This window comes from Clarias gariepinus, chromosome 4, assembly GCF_024256425.1.
Source record: "Clarias gariepinus isolate MV-2021 ecotype Netherlands chromosome 4, CGAR_prim_01v2, whole genome shotgun sequence".
In the NCBI taxonomy this organism is placed as follows: Eukaryota; Metazoa; Chordata; class Actinopteri; order Siluriformes; family Clariidae; genus Clarias; species Clarias gariepinus.
Genome location: NC_071103.1, coordinates 36127501 through 36144919, shown reverse-complemented (window position 1 = coordinate 36144919; position 17419 = coordinate 36127501). Strand labels below are relative to the sequence as shown.

General features: G+C 41.7%; 1 protein-coding gene across 4 annotated transcripts in view; it reads right to left on the bottom strand.

Moving 5' to 3' along the window:
- Positions 1–808: 808 nt before the first annotated feature.
- Positions 809–17419, bottom strand: part of nck1b (NCK adaptor protein 1b) — a 74380-nt gene continuing 57769 nt past the window's right edge. For all 4 annotated transcript variants that reach the window (XM_053493983.1, XM_053493982.1, XM_053493984.1 and 1 more), the window contains 2 exons: positions 4375–5093; positions 809–3712 (listed from right to left, as the gene is read on the bottom strand). In XM_053493983.1, the coding sequence (XP_053349958.1) occupies positions 3512–3712; positions 4375–5093 (920 nt within the window). In that variant the 3' untranslated portion in view covers positions 809–3511. The remainder of the gene's footprint in view (positions 3713–4374; positions 5094–17419) is intronic.

Below are 17419 nucleotides of genomic sequence, written 5' to 3'. Positions count from 1 at the left end.
CCGTGAAACAATGCAGGTCTGAGGTGGACGTCTGAGATCCGATCAGCTCCTTGTGACCTTTGAACCGACCGCTGAGACACGATGTGGAGTCTCTTTTGCAGGAACACAGGCACATGTTGAATTGAAGAGGAAAGAATGAGAGGAGGAGCGCGGGAGAACGTCTCACAGTTGGTTTTGCTTTTCCTTTTGTTTCCACTGTTTATTTTGACTTCTGCTATGAGGACTGGAATTTCACTTAAAACAACCAAATCAGCGTTTAAATCAGACGTGATTTTCTTTTTCCCTGCCTCGAAACCAGATAAAAATAATCTGGATCCACTTCAACACACTGATGCCAACAGCTCTCGCTCTCTCTCACTCAGACCAACAAATTAAAAAAATAATAAACACACAAAAAGAGAAAGCGTTTGGTTTTATGTACTTTATTACTTCCTTTGCACAGTCTAATAAACTTCTATTAGATATGAAGACGAGTCCATGTAGATAGTGAGCATATAATTACAATGATTTTTTTTCAATTTATTTATTCCTTTTTTTTCTTTTCACAGCATCGTCTCTCAATCGCCTCGATCAGAACGTGCAGTCAGGGTCAGGAAGAATCGGGGTTCCCCAAACAGTTCAGAGTGAAAAATAATAATACATGGTTGAAGCTCGGTTTTGATTCGAGTCCGTCCAGGAATCATTGAGTGTTGAAATCTTTAAAGAGGATTGAGAACGGCTGGAGAACCTGGGGTTTATCATGAGAACTGGATGTAAAAAAAAAAAAAAAAAAATAATAAAATCACATCATGTACTGTAACAGACAAGATCTGGCCTAGTGGTGAGATTTTATTATTATTATAAAAAAAATTATTCTAATCAATTTACAAATAATATACGATCTGATCCGGACCAACACGGTGTGGAGTGTGAAACATGATCTGTATGGATCAACGTGTTATTACACATTTTCACCTTCTGTGTGTTGGCAACCATCAAGAAAGCAAAGACTTAATCCTTAATCACTCGCTCATCAATACGGGCGTGCCATTCCCCTCCAAGGCTCCGTCTCTCTCTCACACACACACGTCTCTTATTTCACAGAGTGTACATTAGTAGATTAGACAGCATTAGAAAGAAAATTACAGCGTTAAATATCCTTTTTAAAAAAAGAAAAAAAAATCATAGTAAGTCATTCACTAACGACTAGGAAAAAAAAAAAAAAAAACGAAGAATCGTCTGACACTCCCGATTTATAAATTAAACTGTACATTGGCGCAGCCACAAAAGAAGAAGAAGAAGAAGAGCTAACCATTATGGCAAGTGATAGAGCTGTAAAATAAGGTCACTTCATACCATGCAAATGAACGAGCAGATACATATCTTGGAGGGGGGGGGAACAAACAAAAAACACACACACATATATATATATATATATATATATATATATATATATATATACTGTGGAGTAGAACCGGGAAGCCGGATGCAGAAAATCACATCGGGGACAGATTACACGCATGCAAAGCAATACTCAAATAACAAGGTGCGGTAAGCTGGGAGAATGCGCGCGCGCGCGCGCACACACAGGAACGCTAAGCCTTTTCGGTTAGGAGCAGCAACAATGAAGGCACTTTTTTTTTTTTCTTTTCTGTATCATTATTCACATAACCGAAAATGAAAAACAAAAACACGACCACGCCATCTGCTTCGTTCCCAACCTCTAGACCCCGGGTTACTTTTTTTTTAAAATATATAATTCCAGATCAAATTTCGCTCTGGACCCCGGGTTCACCCTTGACTCACTTGACTGCTAAGCGCTTTTTCCATTCGCTGCATGAAAAATCCCCTATTCCTCACCCCTTTCCTGATCCAACTCCCTGCAGCTGGGGAAGTAATCAGTGAGGGCTGATGTTCCCCAGGAAGAAGAAAAAGAACAAGAAGAAGGCCTCTCTGAGTAACTGATCTCTCACACACACAGAAAAACATCCTTTTATTCACTATAGGTTTTGAATATCAGTCCTTATAACGTCTCAACCGACACGCAGAAACAAAACAGGAACTTTGAGCACCACTAATTACAGCCGCGCTCCTCCTCCGATACGACCCTCGGCACCTGATTACGGCGCTTTTGAACCTGCAGCCTCGTGTAAACGACAGTAAATCCAGAGGGACTCGTGCACACACACACCTTGTGAAATAATAATAATAATAATAATACATATAATGATTTTTCAACACATCTGGTGTGGGAGAACGAAAGCAGGCTCGATTAGAACAGGAAGACGAGTCCTGAACCTCCTGACACTTTACGCTGAACAATACGAACGTCATCATCGGAGAGAGCGTTTGTTGGGGGAGGGAAACATCCGGTGGAAAAACTAGCGAAGGACGCAGGCGCTTGTGAAACGATGTCATCAAATCTCCTGTAAAAAAAGACCACCGGCGGAGTTCTTTTTTTTTTTTTTTTTTTAGATAAAATAAGTACAAAACTTAACAACTGTTTGATAGGCAGCAAATCACACACACACACTCAAAAGATGGCTCACAACATCGAAGTACCAAGCGCAACAAAATCCCAAGAGTTGAAAATAGTTAGCTGTGTAAGCTCGACACCGAGGCAAAACACACACGCACACGTAAAGCCGAGCTTTATGAAAATGATTGCCGACAATCAAGCTGCGTGAATCAGAAATCAGAAAGCAGTCAGGACAGTCAGGACCCCTCGGTTTAGGTCTCCTGCATCCCAGCTAGCGAGTGACTAACTGTTTACGCATGCTCAGGAAACATCAGTCAGTCAGAGAAGAAAAAAAAAAAGAAAGAAAGAAAACAAACAAAAAAAAGGATCGACCTTTTAAATATAGAACAGTTTCCTGTCCCTGCGAGGACAGGAAGAACACGACTACATTCTGTTGAGCTGCGAGCGCCTGCTTCGTCTGGTATTCTTTGTAAACATTGAGAGAAGAGGATCTGAGAGAAAAGAAATGAAAAAAAAAATACTTTGCTAAAACAGCCTTTGCTCGGTTTCTGGTCAGCAAAGAGCGGTTCTGCAGAAAAATGTCGGACGCCTGGAAGTGTAAGCGCGTTGAATCTACTGTTGAAGTGATTAGAAAAGCGGGAGAGATTTGTAAAAACTTTAACAAGTAGTAATCCGACTACGCGGTTACTTAAAGGATCTGTCGAGGAGAAAAAAAAAGAAGAAAAAAAAGGATATATATTATGGAGAGAAAACCTAAGTTGTAATTCTAATACATGTTAACAGCAAAATACATCACCTAGGCCCTAAACATAATTGTAATTTTTTTTAATTTTATTTTTGATACATGTCCAACCGTGAAAGCTGTCTCTGAGCACAAACAAACGCGGGAGTCCGGATCGCGTCCGTCGCTCCCCCGTCCCCTTCCCACACCTGTCCTTTTTAGCCACCCCCCACCCCCGCCCCCCACTCCGGTGTTGGAATGCTCCGCTCGCCGAGTCTCTCTTGAGTCCTGCCACGTGGCTCTGGTTTTCCGATGCGGACGGCGGATCCGGATCAGGAGGCGGCCAGGGCCTTGATCAGGTACAGTTTGTCGCCCTGCTCGCTGGTGAAGATCGGCGCCTTTTTGTAGTGTTCCACCAGCTCCTCCATGGAACTGAACTTGCGTTGTCCGATGCAGTACAGGCTGTCCTTCAACTGCACTTTGAAATGCTTGTTTTTGGCCTGGGCCTTCAGTGATATGGAGAAGTCGTTGGGCTGTACATGGACAGAGAGAGAGAGAGAGAGAGAGAGTGATTGAGAGAGAGAAAGAGAGAGAGAAAGAGAGAGAGAGAGATTACACAGGATGACACAGGAGCATGGAACAGGTTTAACAAAAATAAATAAAATAAGCAAACTAATATTAAAGCTATCAATAAAAATAGAGGCGTAACATAATACCAGTATCTGTAAATACGAGTTACGTTCCAGAGCCAAAAAAAAAAACCCGCAAATTTTGGATGTGGCCGATAAATGCCTATTTTTATATTTTAAACTCTAAATTTGCTTCCAAAACACTTTAATTTCATCTCAAACTCAAGCAATTATTAGTTATTACTCTGAACTTGGAGACGTCGGTAGTTCTAGAGGTACAACAATATTCGTATACATTTAAACTAGAAGTGGGCGTGGTCCAACCTTATATTTAGAAATAAATTTCCTATTAAATCACATATTGTAATAAATTATGCGGAACACTCTTTAAAACTCCGAGCCTCCCCAAGCTCAGCTACATGACATCATGATCATCCAGATTATCCATTAAGCTCGGCTTTACCTTCTCCAAATCACAACGCTATGTTTTACTGTAGAACAAAATAGTTGATACTTAAAAGAAATAAAAGTAGCGTGGTCGATTTAATCACAGATCAACCCCTTACCGAAGACTCGCTGTCTCTGATGAGGAAGTCCCCCTCTATCCCCCTCTGGTTGAGCGCCACTTCCGCCTGGTGCCGGGTCACCTTGCCGTAGTACCACTCCTTCCCCGCAAAGCGCCCGCTCCCGGAAGGCTCGATGTAGTCGAAGTCGGGCGTCGGGGGTCCGGCCATGCTCCCAGAGTTCTGCGACTCCTGCAGTATGGTGACGTAGTTCTTGGGTACGAGGCCGACCTGCCCGTCTGCTTTGCGGCACTTCCACCACTCCGGGTCGTTCTCCGGTTTCTCCAGGACATCCATCACTTCCCCTTTCTCGAAGTTCAGCTCCTCGTCGTTTCCCGAGCTGAACGGGTACAGGGCCTGGACCGTGTGGAGCACCCGGTTGCCGTTCGCGCTGTGGACCACAGCGGCCAGCTTCTCCGACAGGCCCATCATGTCGTTGCTGGCCGAGCCGTCCGCGTCCTCGGTCACGTAGTTGGAAGGGAACCAGCCGGAGCGCCCATTGTAGCTGCCTCTCCACCAGCCGTCGCTGCATTTCTCCATGACGATGACCCTGGTGCCCTTCACCAGCGACAGCTCGTCCTCACGCTCGGCGGTGTAGTTAAATTTCACCAGCGCCGGCAGGTTCAGGTCGTACAGCCGCTCGCCGTTGTCTGGGTAAAAATCCGCCTCCGCGTTTGACGCCGTATCCCTCATCCCTGTTTTCCGCTTCACCTTCCCGATCCCTGCGAACACATTAAAAACACGGGTCACTCGAAAACCTGAGGATAAAAATGTGCCTGCATGTGCTTGGGGGATCTTTACAAGTCTGCATGTGCTTGGGGGATTTTTACGTGTGTAATGTAAATAAATCACGGCCTAAACAAATCCTGAGACTGAGCTTGATGCTTTGGCTCGGATAGGCACTTTCTAATCGCTTCAATATGTACGCTTTCCTGGAAAAAACACGCACAGGCGCATGAGGCATGACTCTCAGAGAGGGGGCTTTTAGGCAAAGATATAAAGCTGTCACGCATTGATCCGTTAGATTATTTTTATGTACTGAGAAACATTTACAGGTTTAAAGAAACCGAACACACGTTGAAAGATACCTTCCTGAAATTACAGCATGCTTTAAAGTCAAAGGAACATCAAAAGTGTTTGATGGTTGGTGTGTGTGTGCTTATGCTAGCGTTTAGAGCTGGACTGCTTCATCTACAAGTATCATGTTGCACGGTTCAAGGTGGGAGGGTGTAATTAGCGGTGGGGTGTCTTTGTATGAGCATGTCGGTGCACATCCTGATAAATACAGAGTGAGCGAGCGAGCGCACGTGACGTACTTGCAGACAAATACGTGTACGGATAGTCCAGACGAGTCACTCGACGCACAGCCAAACAATGACTAACCCGCCGGTGAAAGCGGCTGCAAGTCATCATGAAGTCACTCGCAGCTCCGGTTACACTCGGAGATCAACTTAACTTCAGCCCGCTCACGTGGAAACGAACCCATAATAAACAACATCTTCAAAGAAAAAACATTCCCCCCCAGAGTTGAAGACCGCCTGTGCCTATCTGTATCTCCAGACAGATGTTCTCACACACACACAACCATTATTTGTTACACGCTCTGGCAGGCAGAACGTGAGAGAAACTAGAACTTGTCCAAGCACATGTTTAGCGGCACTTTAGTAGAGTGAGTGTTTTCTTTCTGCGCCGACTGCAGACGGAACCGGACTGCTCAGACCTCCGCCCCAGAACTCAACACGAGGCTCAGTTCCAGGCACGAGTCAACTTTATGAAGGGCCAAAACGTGCTTTATTTTAACCTCGTGAACCGATTCATCGCTATTGCTCGACGGGGTTCTGGATGAAATCCTGGGTTTTGTCACGTATGCACGAGTATGCTATTTGCTTATTGAATATCTGACAAGTTAACAAGGTTAAGCTTCCTGGTCTCTTGTAAATTTTAAACACACATTTTGTGGGCTTCTCAGATACAGATCCAGAACAAAACCGTAGTTGCTTTCATGCACATTACTGTTTCTCAAAAGTGAGTGATCTATAAAGATGCAAAAATTCGGTCAATCGTTCCCCTAACCTGCGCCAGAGTTCGGTGCCAAAAGATGTGGTCTGATGTTTTTTTGCAACGTTGCACATTTTTTCCTGGGAATTGATTCCTCACAAAGCATGTCGCTGGAATGAATGAATGATCGCCACACCCGCTGCCGTTCTTTTGTTTGGAGTGAGAGAAGAGCTGAGGGGGAGATTTTAGGCAGTGGTACAAGAACGTAAGGGGAAAAAATTAAATAAAGGTTGGGTTCTTCAGCAATGTCAAGAATTCTGACCCGTCACACCAAGTCAGGTCAGGCCATGCAGGCCCGGGTATGAGAATTACTGGGAATAAAGCGGCACCGCTACGGGCTTCTACAACTCGCTGCTGGCTTTTGGCGAGAGTCCGCGAATGGTGTTACCATGAAGGAATGTCCACTTGGCAGAGAGACGCTCCCCAGCCCAAGTCAAGAACATAAAAGCTGGGATAGGAATTAAACGCGTTTTTTTTTCTGTGGTGATCTGCAGGAAGAGCAATGGGTTGATGAGGGTCTATCAAGTACAGAACAAACGATTCAGCTATGAATTGTGATTTTTTGTAATTATTATTTTTATTTTACATTTATAATACACTGCACTGGTTAATCAGCCAGGGACCAGAACTGGCTGGTTTTTAGCTTGTGAGAGGTCCAACAGAATCGCATTTTTATTGTGTTACGTTACCAAGAGTTGTAAAATGTTCTGCATTTTTCTCTGTTAGGGACATGGACCTGAGCATGGTGTGGACAGGGCGATCTTTGGTGCGAGGCTAAATATCAAGAGGAAAAAGAAAAAAAACAAACAAAAAAAACCCCCAAACAAAGCTTAGGCACTTGTCCTTCCTGCTCGGCTGTTTATCATGAACTGCAATCAATACAATCGATTCATAGCTTCCTGCTGTATGTGATAAACCACTTTGCATAACAAATCTCCCTGGTGTATTTGCCTTGGACATGAGGCTCTTGTAAATTAAAATTGTACAGTACTGTGGAAAAGTCTTATCTGCATGTCTGCGAAACCATTCACTATTTTCGAACATGGACTCAAAACTAACAAATGAATAACATTATTTGCAACACATTACATGACGGAGCAGTTTGGAAAACAAACAAACAAAACAACAAACAAAAAACAACCCAACAACCTGGGTTTTGGAGCGAGTATGGCAAAGTTACCAGAGAAACTCTGGCATATTGTCCAACAAACTCAGTAAAAACGACCAGCTATTTAAAGTTACTTACAGTACTGCGCAATGTTAAAAAATAAAATGCTACAAGCAACGAAGCCTTTGATAACATTCCTACATTAAAGAAACTTTCTATAAAGAGTACCAAAAAGGAATAAAATAAACAGTCAGTTTAAAAACATTTTGCTTGGAAATAATCAGTAGCGTCAGATACAGATTTGTGCAGTTTTATAAGTAAAACAGCTGGTAGTTAGCAGTTTCTTCTGGTAACTTTGTCACACTTTACTTTTTTTTTTTTTTTTTACTTTCAAGCAAAACCCAGAAGCCTATTTTTTTTAGGGTGACTCCGTGTGAATATATATTTATTTTCATACTCAAAAGTTTAGGATCACTTTCTTACTCCGTGGTTGTTACTTCTGCTCTGTAAATCCTTCATAACAGCTCTAATCTGAGGTGCTGTTTGTTAATTGGTGATTTCTGAGGTAACTGGTAACTCTCTAAATAAACTTCTCCTCTACAGCAGAGGTAAGACTTGCTCTTTCTTTCCTGGGAAAAAGTCTTCACGAGAGACAGTTTCTAGTGATGGGAAGTTGAATCTCGTTTATCAAAATGAATGAATCTTTTTTTTTTTAGTCATGTAATTCATTTAGTTCTTTTGATCAGAAATAAAATAAAATGTTATATTTTCAAGAAACAGACCCCCAATACGTCTACATACACAAATTTTGGCTAAAGTTTCAGTAATCAAAATATTACAATGCAGCTAAGGCCATATTATAATAAACAGCATGAGTAGCGCATCTCTCATATCCTCTAGTCTGAGTCGTTCGTGACAAAAGAACGAATGACTTGAAGTAGCAGAGTCATTGAGAAAAATTAGTTGAAAAATTTTAACTGTTCAATTCTGTTTCCTGTACATAACCTACGGAGGTTTTGCGATGATTTGCGCGCACAGCAGAAAATGAGCAAATCACTCACCGAGACGACTTGTTCTTCTGAGTCACGTTAAAGATCCGTTCAAAAAAGACGAATCGTTTAAGAACAACCCATATATATATAAATATTTGTTATATAAATATAAATATAAATATACACACATGTATACACACATAAAATGCAGGCATGATGAATGATTTATAACAAAAAATGTACTAAGGATAATCCAATGTCTAAGAGACTTTTTTAAACCCGTCCCATTTCCTAACTGGTAATTCAAACAGGTATTGTTTAAATTAATTAATGAAATAAAATCAAGGACATATCATCAGACTTGAGAAACGAGCGTTCGCTGCAGCTGTAGCCGACTCATATGTGTGCACGAAGTTTCTCATAACACAAAAAGAGGTCGAGTACAGATCATCACGCAGCCTTTCTCTGTTCAGTTAGATCAAACGACCCCCCTGGACCCCAACAAGCGCATTATCTGCGCTCTGTGGTGAAGCTGCAGGACGAAGGCAGTGGTTTGGTTTCTCACATCAGTTATGACTATGTACCATGTTACCAGCCCACACTGCTACTGTATGAGTAACCCGAGCTCGCTTCCATTGTGAGCGGAAGCCATGGTGGCCTTGCTAACCTTTTACGGAACGCTGTCCCGGACTGTGACGGTAAAAAAGGCGTTATGTTGTACTGTTTGTCACTGCGATGGTTTTGTCAAAAGTTCTGCTGTACTGTACCTACAGGATGCATGTTTTGGTTGAAATTTGCACGTAAGTTTGCAGGCTTGCAAGTTGATTACAGTTTGTCTTTGAAGTGTGTAGTGACTGGTGGATGGTGGTTGTTTGTAAGCGTGCACGGTATGAACCAAAACTTTAGGTGAAAAAAAAAAAAAAACCTACACAGGGTGGTGGTGGTTACATAAGTTATCTTCACAGGAACAACAAGACATGAAATCGCAATAGTCTCTAATTCATATAATTTGTTTGAGGATCTGTACTAGCTTCATTTGCAGACCAAATAAAATAGCTGTCCTGTAAAAGCTGTCCTGATGATCCTAATTTCAGAAAATCCTTAATGAAAAACACAGTTCACTCAGTACAACACAGTGGAAAACAGCTCTAAAACACAGCTTAGAGACAAGGCTCAGAGACAAGGCTCAGAGACAACACTGTTGCATTTTACTATGAGATTCCCTTAGGTATGATTACGGTTTCTGGGGAAAGGGGATGGAGATTTAGTCAAGTTGATTGTTCTACTTTACACGTTGTATATTCGTGTCAAAGGTTTACAAGATTCACTTTGTCGGACTTGAGAACAAATCGGACTTACAAACGTGCGGAACTCGTTTGTAAGTCGGGGACTACCTGTAGTTTGGATTCGTCACTCCTCATGCATCGAGTGATGCTGCATTTTATTTGTAGAAAATGAATGACTGCTTGAACAGCACTAGCGTAAACTGAGAAACCTAAATGTAGCGGATCATTAAAATTTATAGAGTATCTAAAAGACATTTCTACATTTACGACCGGAGCGATCATAAGGCCTGAGGAAAAAACTTGCAAAAAACACCACAAGACAAATAAATCCCTTGTAGGTGATTTGGGCTCCGTCAGCGTTTTTTTCCCCTCGGGCGATGATGCTCAGGAAGGAAGCCGTGTTGCTTCACAAGGCCATAAATCACAAGCGTCCCTCATGTACGCTCACTTCTCTCTTCCCGTTCCACTTCTCGGCTTTGGAACCTGGCGCCGAGCGACCAGAGGTGCGTCGTGTTGTAGATCTTGGCGCTTTCTCCAGATTCCTGGATTCTTTGTTCTTCCTTTTTAAAGCATTGCTGCTATGTGGATTTCCCCGCCATTTCAGGCTTTCCTCCTAGCACAAGCACAGCGGTGCGTGCTGCTAGAGTGGCGCAGATTAGCCACTTCCTCTGGGCTAAACATCCTATTGTTCTGATATGGCTCAGACTCGACACAGGCATGATGTGCGTTTTAACAGTCAGGATCTCTAACTGAATGAACAACACAGCAAGACAAATAAATGTGGAGGGGGGGGGGACAAAACAAAGCTCGCAGCAGGTGAACGGACGCAGTCTAGTCCCTGCAGGTGGTGAGGTCAAAAACATGACAAAAAAAGAGAAGGAAAAAACATCTGGGAGAGCAAGTATCCAAAGTAAGACTAACAGATTGGTCTTGCTTCGACAAGACGTTTTATTATTTGTTTTTTACCCGAGAGCTGCATTTAAAGAGAAAGCACAGACAATACCCTTTTTTCCACTCTCTGTGGCTTGGTGATAGCAGTCTCTCAAACCACAGAGCATCTGAGCAGCAATGTTTTAAAATCTGATAGTCTTGCAAAGCACAGTTTTGTTCACTTAACGTCCTCTATTAAAAAAAAAGGTCCTCAAAGAGCGAATAAGCGAGTGGGTTTATCTCTGGTGCATGTTCGTCAAAATCGTTGTGAAACATCTGCATCGTGTTTCTGTGGGACTGTAACAACTGGAGATCTCGGACGCGTTTTACAGACGTGTGCTAATGAGCAAGTGTGTTTTACACACGTTGTTGCGCTTATCATGATCGGATAGTTGTCTGATTTTGGCAGACTATCACACATGCTTGTGTGCTCATGGAAATATGAATGATCTGACACTGTGTAAGGAATAAAACACTCCATGGGGCGTTTCACATTAGAGACCCCGAGAAAGGGGCCTGGTCCATTTGGGTCAGTGAGAACACAATTGTTTAACGCTTGAGAAACGTCGAGAAAGCAGAGCACGGACCGAATCAGATACGGAAACCAATCGTACCTGAACACGGAAGTCATCGGTGCCGCCCGTCTCCTCTGAAATTTCAGAGTGATTGCGTAGCCAATCTCACCCTCTGACCTACACAGCCATAGCTGATAATGTACGAAGGCATGCGAAAGCGTTAACTGATGGTTTTCTTTTTTTTTTTTTATAATGTTAGGCATGGCTACGAAGATTAACTTCCTGGTTCTCTTTTTCTCTTTGTGTTAAATGCTGGTTCGCAAAGAGTCAGGTACTCACCTTTAGAATAATAAATTTAAAAAATAATAACGTGAACTCTGGCCAGCAGGGTTAGGCTTACAGGGGAGGGGAAAGCAAGCGCCCTTAGCTTAACAACAACGCTGATGGGGTGATGATCCTCTCATACCTACAATGTGCCCTGCATATACCACAGATAAAACCATCATGATCGTATTAATTGTATGACCATGATTTCTATCAGAGGCACAAAGAAAACGCGCTCGTTCTTGTAGAAACATTTGTTTCCTCACCGGTTTATCTTGTTGCCTAATAAGTCACACGCTCACGACAAGCAGTTTCTCATGACAGAGGAAAAAAAAAAGAAACCACAAAGTGCCACATCCTCCATTGTGTACACTGTCTCATGTCAAAACTTGTAAAGGTTCGGTTTTAGCGGCGCTCTTAAGTCAACAGTATGATCGAGTCTATCTATTAAAGATCCTGATACACGAAGTGAATCGACACCTTCTGACCGATCAGAACTGAAAATCTCTTAAATAAATGGTCATCCCTGATAGAGGGGTGCTCTGACGGGTAATTTTACGGGACGGTTGGTCGATTACATAAACATTATACTGGCGTGATAAAGCAAAAGACACATCAAAATATTAACCAGTCCCTTCAAAAAAACGTCAAATTTGCAATATACAATGTTCTTAAGCAAATCCACATGAAGGGACGTCTACCCGAGGCTTCAACACAAATCACCTTATTAATAAATGTAATTTAAGAATAGAAGGTTATCCACGAGGAAAGCGGCTAAAATCTTGTAGGTAGCAGAAGCGCTCACACAGCTCAAGCCGTACGCTGCAAAGACTAAAACCACACAAATATGATTTGACATCATTTCATAGTCCAACATTTCTCGCTATGATGATAATGATGTGTTAAAAAACTTAGTTTAATGCTTTACATTTAATTCTGTGCAACAGACAGTTGAAGACAGTTTTTTGTAAGTCGCTCTGGATAAGAGCGTCTGCCAAATGCCTAAATGTAAATGTAAATGAGCGAGTCATGTTTTCAGTGATGAGGCCAAGCTTAGTGAAATTGGTTATAAAATCTATATCTGTTAGAATTTTGATAAATAATTTTTTTAGTTTTCAGTTTTTCAGAACTGCATGTGGCTCTTTAATCGCTCTGCCGCGGCTCCTTGTGGCTTCAGGAAATAAACAATGAGCATTTCATTTAATGTATTTTATTTAAGTTAGTATTTTTTATGTGATTCTAAATTTGAAGATAATGGTGATCTTGTAATATTAAAATAAAACGTGTTTAATTTTTTGGATGCTCAAAATGTGTCAGAACCGCCGAGGGGTTATATTATTGAGCTTTCGGAGCACCGGTTGTTTTTCATTCAGGTTGAAACTAGAGCGCTGATTGATGCTCCGATACACGTGTTAAAAGGACGATGTCACACAGAAGCAGATAGAAATTCTGGTTGTGCTGCAGATGTATAATTTAAGTTTGGCTTTTTGTTTCATAAATACGAAAAGGACTCGAACAGACACTGGGTGTTTTATTTGAAAGTCACCTTCAACCCTGCGTCTTGTTTTGAGTTCGAAATGTTTTTTTTGTTGCATGCAGAAAGATGAGTTTGTTTTCTCTGTAGCAGTTTATTGATTTTATAAATGCAACACATTAGTTTTTTTTTTAAATACATGGCATTAAAACAAACAACAACAAAAAAGGTATATACAGTGTTATCTCCATTTTTGTGAGAAACAGCCCCAAACGGCTCTGTGGTGGTTATGTTTAAGGTTGCCGACCCCTTGCCCCTGGGACATGCCTTGTAAAAATGCAGAAGTTCTGATATTTATAAAGAAACGCCCAACCTCACTGCTTACTAATGAGTAGTCATGACTGACTCATCAAATACACACTGACTAATGTGTGTGTGTGTGTGTGTGTGTGTGTGTGTGAGAGTGTGTGTGTGTTTATTAAAAACGTTCGTTGCAGAGCTTCAATTTGTTCTTCATTGATGAAGATATTTTCATGATCTGAACGTTATAATGAACGCGTGGTGACGTTTATGGATCGGCGCGGACACGATGTTGAACACTAAATTGAAAACGGCCCGACCGGGAGTGGTTGCCAGATCAGACTACCTTTCTTAATTCTGAAATGGAAAATGTGACTTGTGTGAGGAAATTAAATAAAAAGGAGAAATTGGTCTCGTCTGCATGGTCGTAAAGAGCAATACTTGACAAAAAGGCTTGCTATGTATCCAGCGCTGAAGACTTTACCACAGACAGGACGAGCAAAGATGAAACAAAGTCCATCCAGGACGATTGAATGTGAGGTGAAACGAGCGTAGCTCCTGCAAAAGTGTAAAAAAAAATATCTTACCACTATCGATAAATGTATAATAAAATACGACAAAAAAAAAATTCTCATCATGTAAAGGGACGCAGGTTTTTATTTGTGCTGATGAAGTCATGTTTACACACAACACCGTTATCTTTTTCTGAAGTTTATAACACTTGTGCCTGTTTGTGTTTAACAAACTTATTAAAATAGTATTTCACTCTCACGTCCGTCACAGACACAGTCGATACACACGGCGTACGTGAAGCGGCTGGCGAGACGAACAGCACTGTTTTGGAAGACGTACTGGAAAGAGATGGAGTGTAAGATAGCACGCTGAATTTACGTGACTGATTATTAGCCGACATTAAACTTGGAATAAGAAACGACCCGTGTTTACCTGATTGTCCAGAAACACGATTTGACTTCAGCCTCTAGTTCAGGTTGTACACATTCAATACGTCCCTGTGACGCCGTGGACTTTTAATATATGAATGTGAAAAAAAACTTACAGAACCGTTTTTTTGTCAGAGTCAGACTAGCACACGGTTGGGAGTCGAGCCACTCGCACACTGGACTTGTAACTCAATCGGATGCTCCAAGGCTCTCGCACTGGGGTTTGAACACGCAAGTCAAAACAGAATGAGTAACCACAGAAGAAGCCACTGACAACACAAACTACAACACGGTGAAGTCATCTGTCTCGGGATAATAAAACAAAACCATGAGGCTTAGCATACAAAAATGTAAACGTACAGCATGCACTAAAAGTTTAATGCTGTAAGGTTGTCCATGTTGTCACCGCTCGACATGATACTCGCTGCTAGCCAAGTTGCTTGTCGAGTGTTTTGGCATGATGTAGATTGACCAGGAAAAGGTCCACTACTAACAATCGTATTGGAAACAAAAACTCAATAAATATATTCCTGTCGCTCATGTATACTGGGGAAAAAAGTAGTCCAGTTAAACGTCCCAGTCGAGTTATAACCGTACCTCGACTTAACCGTGTATGTAAACGTCCCGACTGACGTGTTAAGACATGAGGAGAAGACAAGGCCTTAAAGTGGTATTGGAACAGGTTTCATAGTATATGAGCACATTATCAGTCTGATACCCGACACTCGTATCTGAATCGGCTCATCCCTGACATCCAGCTATTAAATTTGATGGAGAGAGAACGACTGAATTAACACGGACTAACGCGTCCCATAACATTTACCGCAACTTTTTACTGAAAGACTGAAATCTCCTGACAAGATTTAACAAGAAAAACTAACCAGCTCATTTCCTTACAGACTTCAGATTTAATTTTATTTTTAAGCAAAATAAATGTCAAATTCACGAAATATTGATTTTGTTTCCTTTACTAATCATTACTGAATTATCTTATGCAGAAAACGTATCGTTTCATTGTTGTTGAAGACGTCTTCGCTTTGAAGCACTTCTTCATACGGAGTGTATGTGCGCATGTGCGTGTGTGTGTGTGTGTGTGTGTGTGTGTACCTGCTATTTGAAACTCCAGTTAATCTAACAGCTTTAATACAGAAATCGGATCACTGGACTCACTCATACAGAACCAGGAGTTCCAGGTTATTATATTACTTAAGAGCATTTCCACCAAAAAATAAATAAAAATCTGATTGTGAATATCAGCTAGTCTTCGAACTGGATTTTATTTCACAGTGAAAGAGAAAGAGAGCACTTCCTTATTTTTAACCGAAAACAGATGATTATGAACTGTGCAATTTATTTACAGGTTTATGGGAAGGAGTCTCCGGGTGTCAGCACTTTGGAGTATTTGTGGTTTTCCCACCACGGGAAAGTCTTTTCACGCTTTCTGATTTCTTGGTACCGTGACGAGTTTATTAATCAATAGGAGTTGTTTAATTCATTCATTAAACATACACAATATTATCATTACTAATAATAATATTTTGAAATAATGAAACCGCTTTATACGGGTTTTTTTTTTTTTTTTTTTTTTAGGATGTGGCGCTGTAGGGAGTACACCGCATCTTCATCGCACTACCTCTCTGCTGATTATTCTCCTACACCAGGACACACCCTCAAGTTTTATTTCTTTCTTACATTCTTAAGAATGCAAAATCGTTCAAACAAACATGGTGTGGTGTCTTACACACACACACACTACGCTCAGGAATATGACCTTCCCGTTCAACAACAGTTACCAAAAAAAAAACAAAGTGAATCTGCCAGATTTTCCTCTTACTCAATCGTTTGTCTTACAAGAGCCCGAGAGAGAAAGAGAGAGAAAGAGGAAAGTCGCAGGAAACTGTAAATGCAATGTGTGGTACCCTCTTCAGGCTTGTGTGTGTGTGTTAGTATCTTTGACATTCCTCTCACTAATCCTGCCAGATCTCATGGCGCCTTTCTGAGAGTTGTAGTGTGAAAAACTGTGTGAGAATGAGCGAGCGGGCGGGCAAGCGAACGAGAGAGAGAGAGAGAAAGAGAGAGAGAGAGAGAGGGTGGTAACGCGGGAAGTGGAAAGAAACGGATGGACGCACAGACTGACTGACGCTCAGGCGCTTGTGAATCAGCGCTCCCCGTCCCCTCGTTTCCTTTTCCTTGCTTGCTTCAGAGGAACTACGGTGAAATCTGTCCTTAATTAGAGAAACTTCCTGAGAGAGAGAGAGAGAGAGAGAGAGAGAGAGAGAGAAGGAGGGAAGGACGCGGTTCTGAGGTGGTCAGTCAGTCTTGTGAGGATCACGCTGGTGCGGTCGGTTTCACACACGTGCACGAGACTTTAGTTAAAGCTAAAGTGGTAATAAAAAGCACACAAGGGCAGGTTTTACTATAGATTGTGGTTGTAAACCGACAGGAAGGTAACATTTACTCGTTTCACTGATGAGTTTAATCCTGAACGAGGCTGTTGTAAAAGGCGACGGCTGTAACGCAACTAAAGAAAGTTTATTTTTTTTAAAAAGGAAGAAAAAAAAAAAAACTTCTAAATTGTTTAGTTCAGGAAGTGACATCAAATCATCACTGCAGGTGAACACTTAGCGATTTGAACACCTGATGGAATAAAACAAAATGTTCTCCTACACGACTTGTGTAGGAGACGCATCTGTCTGTGGGAACCCTAGACACAATTGTTCACCACTTGCGCGTTACAGGAACACGGCTGGTTCCCGCCACATCCCCTCCCCTCCAGTCCTGACCTCGCTATTTCCTCCACAGGGGTTCCTGGGAGGCCAGCGTTTCAGGCAGTCTGATCACGGCTCCGGCGTACTGAGAAAACCTTCTACCTCAAGCACTAGTGAAACAGTATTCATGTAACAGCAGATTATTTAGAGAAATAAAGGGAGTGTTTTTACTCTCATAACCGTGTTCTGTTATTCGTGGTTTGATTTAAAGGTGCCTGGAGTCGTTTCCTACTTTGCAAGCTTAAAAGCACATGAATGCGTTTCGAGCTCCGACTTTCTGCTTTTGAATAAAACCATATGCAGCGTTAAACCTGATATGAGATCTGAATATAACACTATGTTAAAAACACAC